This window comes from Elephantulus edwardii, unplaced genomic scaffold (assembly GCF_000299155.1).
Source record: "Elephantulus edwardii isolate Elephantulus edwardi_28Jun2011 unplaced genomic scaffold, EleEdw1.0 scaffold00092, whole genome shotgun sequence".
NCBI classification, from domain to species: Eukaryota; Metazoa; Chordata; class Mammalia; order Macroscelidea; family Macroscelididae; genus Elephantulus; species Elephantulus edwardii.
This window is the reverse complement of record NW_006399842.1, coordinates 3483931-3493387: the sequence shown is the minus strand read 5'-3', so window position 1 is coordinate 3493387 and position 9457 is coordinate 3483931. Positions and strand designations below refer to the sequence as shown.

Sequence of the window (9457 nt, the reverse complement as noted above, 5' to 3'; positions counted from 1 at the left end):
TGGTGCTGGAGAAGAGTACTTGAATGTACCATGGACTGCGAAGAAAACAAACAGATTCATCCTAGAGAGGGTTAAACCAGACTACTCCTTGGAGGCAAAGATTCTGGGGCTTCGTCTGACATACTTTGGACATGTTGCAAGAAGAGACAGGTCTTTGGAGAGGGACATCATGCTGGGTAGATTGGAGGGACAGCGCAGGAGGGGAAGACCCTCTATGAGGTGGACTGATTCAGTGACTGGGCTAATTGGGATGGTGTGTCAGAGGCAATGCAATTGGCACAGGATAGAGCAGGGTTTAGGGCTGTTGTACATAGGGTCACTATGAGTCACAAATGACTCGACAGCACATAACAACAACAACAACAACAGATTCTTTTTAAGATAATCCTAGAAGTGAATCATATCATTGCATGTACAAAATGTCTCCATACATATATCTATGAGATTCATTTCTGAAAAACAACCACAACAGCATTATCACATGATGTAAAATATTAGAGTAATTCTTCAATACTACCAAATTATATATAGTCAGTGGACACATTTCCTTGGGTGTATCATAATTCTACTGTTTCAAACAATTGCTTTATTTGATTTAGGATCCAAATAAACTCCACACTTTTACATTTGATTGATGCATTCTGTAAGTTTCTTTTCATTCAATGCTTCTCGAAGCCACTCAGAGGGCCTGGAAAAACAGCCCGCTGAGCCTCCCTCCTGGAGTGTCTAATTCTGAGACTGGGGTAGAGTCTGAGGATCTACATTTCTTTCTTTTTTATTTTATTGTTATTTTTTTAAAAATTATCATTTGAGTGAAACTTTACAGAGCCAACTGGTTTTCTGTTTAACTACTGATGCATATTCCATGACATAAACTGCAGTACCTACACTGTAACTGAACTCCACATGCTTGTGTAACTCGCTATACTTTTCATTTGAGATACTGCTCTGATCACCCCCTTATTACATGACTTTCCTTTCACTCATCTTAATATGTGTCTCCGAGTTACTTACTGATTTTCCCTCTCCTCTCTCATCCTTTATTGTTATATACCATTGAGTCAGAATTGACTCACAGCTGACCCTCCTGCAGGTTTTCTGAGACTGTAAATCACAGGAGAGGAGACTCTCCATTCTCCCAAGGAGCAGCTGGCGAATCTGAACTTCAGACTCTGTGTTGGCATCACAACTCTTCAGCACTAGGCCGTCAGAGCTCCCTTCTTCCCCCTAAGTCATCATTAAGAAATGTTTCTGACTGATTATGATAATGCTGCTGTACCAGGCTCCAGACTCTGATAACCAATGGAAAATCACTGGTGCCCTCTCTCTCTTTCCTCCTCTTTTCTTGTTAGGATGAGAAGATGTTTCAAGTTCATAGTACCTATTATATGCCCAGACTTAGAATCAAGTTATTTCTCCAAGAGGTCCTAGTTCCTTTTAATAGGAAAAAGAAACCACAATTTAGATGCTGGGGAGCCAGTTGGTACTAGATTGGTCACTGCTTCTAAAGCAGTTTAAGTAGAGAAGGATAGTTAAATATATAATTTCAAAACATTTGTGATCATACTGATGGTTTCAATTCAAATTTAGGATCACAAGGTTTTCCCCAACTTCTCTGATTTATGTTTATGTCTCTTACAGTGCATATGTTTCAGTTCCAGCGACATTAACATCATTGGTAACTGCTTTATCCGGTGTAGAATGGAGTCAGAACCAACCCATCGCTGACCCTCCAGCACGTTTTCAGAGGCAGACTGCCCATCCTCCTCCCATGCTTGCTACCACACAAATACATAGTTTCGGAATATTAACTTCAATGTTCCCAGTAAAAAAAACAATATAATCCCTGAAAACAATTTCATTTTGGGGAGCTGTTTTTACCCACAGAGTATTCCCACAGGGTATACAGTCCAGTTATTGTGTTTGAGTCACTGACCTATTTCCTCTTTGTGTGATTATGCTTCCAGTTCTTAAAAGGTTGATTTTGCTTCATCATGCTATCAATTTTAAAAAATTGTGGTTTTTATCTTATTTTTATTTAATTTTTTAATTGATAAGCAAAGGAAAAAAACCCCTCTAACTCCTTGAGATGCTGAGCTGAAACTGACTCACTGCTGACCCTCCAGTGGGTTTTCTCATTTTTAAAATATCATCAGAGAAGTCTGTCTCTTGGGAAGACCCTTATGGATCTGAAATGCCCGAGAAGCACCGCCTTCGGGTTCACAACACAACTCCCTATGGATTACGCCACCAGACGTACCTAATTTTTATTTACTTACATAGTTTCCACTTCAAATATACAAAGAAAAGTCTATTCCAAGAAACTGAGCTTCCATCCTTAACTCTCTGTCATCTTCTCTTCTCCCACCTCTGTAACTAATAGTTATTTTTTTATTCCTCTATTTTTTAAACTATGTTAATTTGTTAATAATTTTGAAAATATATGTAACCCGTCACAGCAACATTCTTAGGACAGATAAACTGATGCCTATGATACAAAGCTTCTAGACCAGTACTAAGGCTGCTTAGACTGCAGGGGATGGTGTACTACAGGCAAAAGGCAAATTAATGACATTCAGAGAAACTGCCAGGTAGTTGAAAACAGGGGGGAGGGGTTTGCTGGTGAAACACAGAAATCTGCTCTACACACATTTCACACCAAGCAAAAGGCACCATATGAAACATAGGCAGTGACAAAAAAGTGGCCAGAGGCAATTTAACACCACACAGGGGGTCTGTGGATATCAGCACCAACAGCGAAGCATCTCTAAGGTCCTTTTTCTGGCTCTGAAATTCTATGATGCTAAAGTGAGCATAATCAATTACCTGAGAAAGCCTTGGAAAAAAAGAGGCAAATTGTCGCGAGCACTGACCAGCTCCTGGACTAATTTGCAAGTAGTCGAGATGAATGGGACTATAAACTGAAAATCAGAACTGCTTTGCATCTATTTAACAGATACTGTTATGAGCTGAAGACAAAAACAGCAAGCAGTAGATACAGAGTGTTACTTGTCTAGTTCAGACATGTCGGTACTCTAAAAAATATATAGAATAGGTGTTTGTGTGGGGTATAGTAGGAAATTATATTCTCAGTCATTCAAAAATATGTTGTTAGCACCTACTGTGGCTTGAATATACTACTGACCACCAAGAGAACAAACAGGTTTGTCCTAGAGAGGGTGAAATCAAGCTGCTCCTTGGAGGCAAGGATTTTGAAGCTCAGTCTTATATACTTGGAGCATGTGACCAGGAGGGACCAGTCCTTGGAGACTTGGAAGGGTGCAGAGACAGGGCAAGAGAGGAAGACCCCAGACGAGATAGAGTGACACAGTAACTGGGACAATGGGGGTAGGTGTGTAGGAGACCATGAGACTAGCTCAGGATAGGGCAGGGTTCAGAGCTATTATACATAGAGGGTCACTGTGAGTTGCAGTTAACTCGATGGCACATAAAACAACAACAACAACAGTTTGTGCAGGTCAAAGATTATGAGGATGGTGCAGGATAGTGTAAGGTTCTGTTCATGAGGTTGCTCTGAGCCCTAGCGGACTTGACAACACATGGTAACAACGTGGGTCAGGCACTATGCTGGGGGTGGGTACGTAACATGGAACAAAACAGACATGTTAGCTCAAGGAGAATACAGAGACAGACATTAAATAAACAGAACTTGTATAAAGCAATGATGCAAACGATCAGGCTGCTCTCTGTGACTGCATGATCAGGAAGCCTTTGTGACCCTGAAGTAACTAACACCTGGGCTGAGGTTTGAAAGGTGAAGAGCAGGCAGGCGTCAGGTGTGGTGTTAAGAGATGTGGAAAGAGTGGAGAAAGGCACTCCAAGGCAGGCAGTGGGCTGAGTGAAGTTCTAATTGGGAGAGGAGCATGGTGAGTTAGAAGAAACCAGAGCTCAGGGTGGGGCTGATACTCAGGGAGTCCTAACCCTTCCTCCCCAACTCCGCCTTCCACCCTTCACCTCCACCAGCTAAAAAGTGGGCAAACCATGGTTTTCCCATTCAAGGAAAGATGATGTTCCTCCCTGGGCTTAGGGCTTGCAGACTTCCTCTATGGAGAGAACTCTGAGATAGATTCATGGGAACCTTCAGAGCAGGGAAGACAGCCTCACTGACTACTTCCTTGCTGTTTTATAAGCTGAGAGTTGTCAAAAGGAAGTTAACAAAATGCAATGATACAGAATACAAATATATCCTCTGCTTTCCTGTTGGCCACTGGCAAGAATTCATAGGTTAGATAAATGAGAGGAGAAATAATTCTTGCACTCCCAAGTCAAGAAGTCTAAGTCTTCCTCACTTGGTCTGTTTGGTCTTTTTCTCTGATTAGCAGAATGGGTGGTGATTTTGGCCTAATCCTGCATGTACCTCACAGACAGAACTCTGGAGAGGGGTTGTCTCTGTCTGCCTTCAGGTTCAGACTCTGTCCTTCCTCAGTAGGTAAGAGATTTTGAACAAGGCCCACTAAAATGTGGTGATGAATGTTATCAATAGCAATCAGAAGGCCCAGAGAAAGGCATCTAAAATGGAAGAGATTCTGAGTGGAAAAGAATGAGCCAGTCCAAGAGGGACTTAAAACTTACCCAATGAAAGAACAAACTTGGGGTTCACATACTTGGGCTTTCAAATCAATTCTGTTACCTAGATTAAGTATCTCAACTCCCCACATCGCAGTTGGCTCCTATTTTAGGGAGGACTAGGACTGAACTGAACAAAAGCTAAAGTGGGGAAGAGTTAGGTCAGGGCCACAGGCCTAGCTCACAGGAATGCTGGAAGATGAGGTCAGTGGCTGGTTGGAGCAGCCATCATTCTTAACAAACACGGTGCCTTCCTCTCCTCTGACGGATACCACAAACTGAGGGGACAGCTGTGGAACGCCAGACCCTGGGCTGTGATGGAAGACCCCAGGGGAAGATGCAATCTTCCAGGGGCATCTATGAGCCTCCAAATCCTGCATCACCACCTACCTGCTCACAGTGATGAGTGCACTGGCCGTTTGTGGGGAGTGAAGCTCTCCAGAAAAGCTTTAGTAGTCTTGATGCTTCTTTCAGGATCAGCTTGGCTGCGCTCATAGTGGTGACAAACCGGCTCAGAGGCGCCGACTGTAGCCCCTACACAAGGCAAATGAGAAGGCTGTTACGTGCCATTTCGAAAAAGATTATGGACAAGTAAGCTTTAATGGGCAGCATAAATCTCCAGGCTGCAGGGCTTGTGATTCACATGCAGGGAGCCAGATGACACCAATTTATTGTTGTTAAAGACCAGTAAATTATACATTATAAGAGATTTTCAGTGATTTTTATCTAATCAATAACAATGATTAATACAACCAGCATTAACTGTATTTACGATGCCAAGGGGAGGGCCCTTGATGGAGCCAGTCACAGGGCTCTGTGGCCCATGGAGGACCCCCAGATGGCAAACACTACCAACCGCAAGTGAAGCAACACACATTTGTTTTTTCCCAGTAGTTCCTGTTAAATGTCACTGCTAAATGAGAAAAAGATATTAGGTCCTTGCAAAGTCTCTCTCACCCTCTGCTGGTAGAAGCAAACTCAAATTAACAGATGGGCAGGGGCATGAAAAAGTAAAAGATATAATTTGGAGTAATGGGAATTAAAATTGAAAAAATAAATATTAAAAGACCATTCATCTTCACAAGTAATACAAATAAAAGGACATAATCCTTTTAAATTATAAACTGGTAAAAAGAATTATAAATATAAATGAAAATATTTGATGAAGACAAAGAGCAGAGAGACAGATATGCTTAAGTTGAAGAGTAATCTTTCTGGAGAATAATATATTTATCAGGAGCCCTGAAAAGTTCACACTCTTTGAACTCATAATACCAAGGAACTAGTAAGTGATCAAATACATACTCACAGACAGCTCAAATGTCTAAGAACAGATAAAGAATAAATAAATGATTATATACTCATGTTAGTTTGTAGTCATTAAAAAAAAAATTCAACCAAAAAAAGGGGGAAAATTCTAGAATAATTAATGAGATAAAGTGTTTACAATATATTAAATTAATCTCATATTTTAACTTTAACATCATATTATAAACACTTCATCTCATTAGTTATTCTTCTAGAGCAAAGGTGGACCTGATACAGACCACAAGTTTTTGCAATTACTTGCTATGCATCAGAAAGCTAGACAATGACTAAGGATGATAGAAGGAGAGTTGATGCCTTTGAGCTTTGACACTGGAGAAGAGTATTGAATATACTATGGACTGCTAGAAGAACAAACAAGTTCATCCTAGAGAAGGTTAAGTCAGGCGGCTCCTTGGAGACAAGGATTCTAAAGCTCTGTCTGACATACTTTGGACATGTTGCAAGGAGGGACTAGTCCTTGGAGAGGGACAACATGCTTGGGAGGGTGGAGGTAAGTGCAGGAGAGGAAGACCCTTGATGAGATGGACTGATTGCGTTACTGGGGTAATGGGGGTAGGTGTGTCGGAGACAGTGAGATAGGCATGGGATAGAGCAGGGTTTAGGGTCATTATACATTGGGTCACTATAGTCGAAAGCGACTTAACGGCACATAACAACAATATTTATAAACTGTTGTTGTTGTTGTATACTGTTGAGTTGGAACTGACCCATAGCTGACCCTCTGGCAGGTTTGTTTGTTTTAATTTTTTTTTAAATTATTATTATTAGTGTGTGTGTGTGTGTGTGTGTACCATCAAATCATATCTGACTCGTACAGGAGGAGAGTGCCCCTCCTTCTCCAGCAGAGCATCTGGTGGATTCGAACCGCAACCCACTGGCAGGTTTTTTTACAGGCAGTTAATCTCATGGGAGGACACTGCCCATCCTCCTCCCACAGAGCAACTAGTGGCCTTGAACCATGTGCCTTTGGGATTGTAGCGCAGCTTTATGTCACTATCAAAATTTTAAGTGTTGACCTCTTGGTGGTTTATTTTACAGAAATTTATTAAGCTTTCCAAAGTATCTAGTTTTCATATAATATAGGTGATAAGTAGAAAAAGAAGGATCTTATTATTATTAAGTCATCCAACAAACATTTACCAAGTACCTCTTCAATGCCAGATTCTGCAATGGCATGAATATAAAATACTGTGGACTCTTACATTGGCAAGCTCAACACAAATGGTGTGCCTGACCATCCCCTTCACAAGGATACAGACCTACAGAATCTATACTGTTCACTATGGTAGTCTTAGAGCTGAGCACACAGGTGTGGACTGGTCAACAGTGCTAGGTGACCTGGAGAGATGAACAGATGGACACACTGATACACAGACGGAAAAAGGATAAATAATAAGACAAATGGATGCGAGGAAAACAGAGGCAATCACTGGCACAGGCCACACGAATCACAATGAAGAGTAACAAGGGGTATACATCTCAACACACTTTCCCCTCAAAGAACAAATTGTCCAATGGTTCCCCACATTGAACCTGACCTCAGAGTCTTCATAAATGTCGTTTTCTAGCTTCTCTTTTCAGGACCTTAGTGAAGACCTTTGGGTTACCTGCCTCCTACTCTCTCATCCTACTCTCCTGAGAATCAATCTCTCACCACTTCTTTACCAAATATAAGGTTGTGTTCGTTACCTCTGTTTCCTGCTCCCAAACTGTGCGGTCAGGAACTTCCTGGATTTGAACGTCCATTTCATCAAGGAGCCTCTGGCCTTTCACAATTTGCTTGCGCAGGGCATGGTAATCTTCAATCAGGCCCAAGATATGGTGGCCACTCTTGCTGGCCCACAGGCGGCGGCCAGGGATGAGGCAAGGCATGCCCGGGATGCTGGTGGCTGAACTATCACTGTTGCCGGAGAGTGAGTCCACATCATTTCCAGAGAGAGGAAGAGTCTCTGCAGCTGCACAATGAGAGGCAAGACGGCAGTGTGTGGGGGAGAGCACCTGCATTCAGGGACCTGAGGCTACGAGAGGACTGGTCCCCGGAGCTTTGTCTGTATGTTACCCCACACCACAGCTCAATCACCTCACAGAAGAAACTCAATTCCACTAACATGATGGGGCACCCACTCTGTGGGAGACACCTGATTCATACAAACAAATTGAGCTAGGTACTGTACTTCAGTAGCCCACAGTCTGGTTGGACTATACAGACGACACAGAGTGTGGGAGGGGCAAGAAATAGCACAATGCACAATGATGGCTTCTGAGAAGAAACAACAGGGGAGTGAGGTAGTGAAAATTAAGATAACCAGTAAAAATCCATTGATTTTACATCAAGTTCAAGAGAAACATGGATGTCTAGTTCTGACAGGGGACAGCAGGAAAGCATTTCCCAGAAAAGTTACTTCCTAATGAGCCTGGAATGAGTAGCAGGATTTTTAGTGACAGAAGATGGGACAAAGAGAGGTCTGGAAAAGGAGGAAGCCGCTCACACGCACATCACAGTGAGAGGAAAGTGCAGGCCCATTTGTAGAATGAGGAGCCACCCGTATACCTGTGTACCTACATGGGGGCTGTGGTGAGGCTGGACAGCCATGAGGGCCTCCACTGGGCAGGGCCAGGAAAGCCACGCTGATGTGGCCAGACTTTAATCTCAGGTAACAGGGACCTAGCAAAGTTGCTGAGATAGAAGTCTACAGGGAGATTATTAAAGAGAAAGATCACCATAGTCCTAGCTAGGGATCGAGTACATGAAACCCAAAATCCCTCCCAAGTACTATCTCAAGTTGACTCTAAGGACTTTTTTCTCTTCAATTTAAAAGAATCCTCCTGCAATGCCCAGTAGGTAGGTGCCTCTGTGAGTGAGAAGGAAGTGCTCTCTAACACTGCTTCTCTGAAAGTTCAAATCCAGCAGCAGCTTCAAGAAGAGAGCCAGGCAATCTTCTCCTATATGATTCACAGCCTCTGAAAACTCAGTGGAGAGTTAGCTGTGAGTCAGTTCTGACTTGACAGCAATGAGTTTTGAGTTTCTGACTGCCACCCTCAACCACAGTTAATCAGACTTCACCTTTGTACCTGATTTTGGTGGAAGTGCCAAAGTGGTATCAAAGAGATCGTATGAATTCTCATTTGCCATGGAACATCTGTTACCACCTGGAAAATGTAAAAGAGGAAGATAAATAACTGTCCAAAGTTCTAGTTTTAGACTCATACACAGAAGAACTAAATAAATGGAAGGACAGTCTGCATTCACAGGCCTAACACAGGATTGACAATACTTAGGATTGACAATACTTCCTACAGCACTCTACAGATTCAAGCTAATCTCCAAATTAAAATTTCCACAGTCTTCTTTGCATAAACAAATCCTTAAATTTATATGGAACTTCAAGGGGTGGTTCTATATATCCAAATACGTAAAGAAAACTTAAAAAAGTAAAAAGTGCCAGAGTCTTCACATTCCCCAATCTCAAAACGTACTATAAAGTCTGGTACTAGTATAAGGGTAGCCATAGAAATCAACAGAGTGGTTGTTGTTGTTGTT

The 9457-nt window shown here is 42.2% G+C and overlaps 1 protein-coding gene across 1 annotated transcript in view; it reads right to left on the bottom strand.

The window, feature by feature from the left end:
* CDK5RAP2 (CDK5 regulatory subunit associated protein 2) overlaps positions 1-9457 on the bottom strand; it is a 252415-nt gene that overhangs the window by 15605 nt on the left and 227353 nt on the right. The window contains exons 33-35 of the mRNA XM_006890751.1: positions 8989-9066; positions 7606-7871; positions 4971-5121 (exon numbers count right to left, since the gene is read on the bottom strand). Of these exons, the coding sequence (XP_006890813.1) occupies positions 4971-5121; positions 7606-7871; positions 8989-9066 (495 nt within the window). The remainder of the gene's footprint in view (positions 1-4970; positions 5122-7605; positions 7872-8988; positions 9067-9457) is intronic.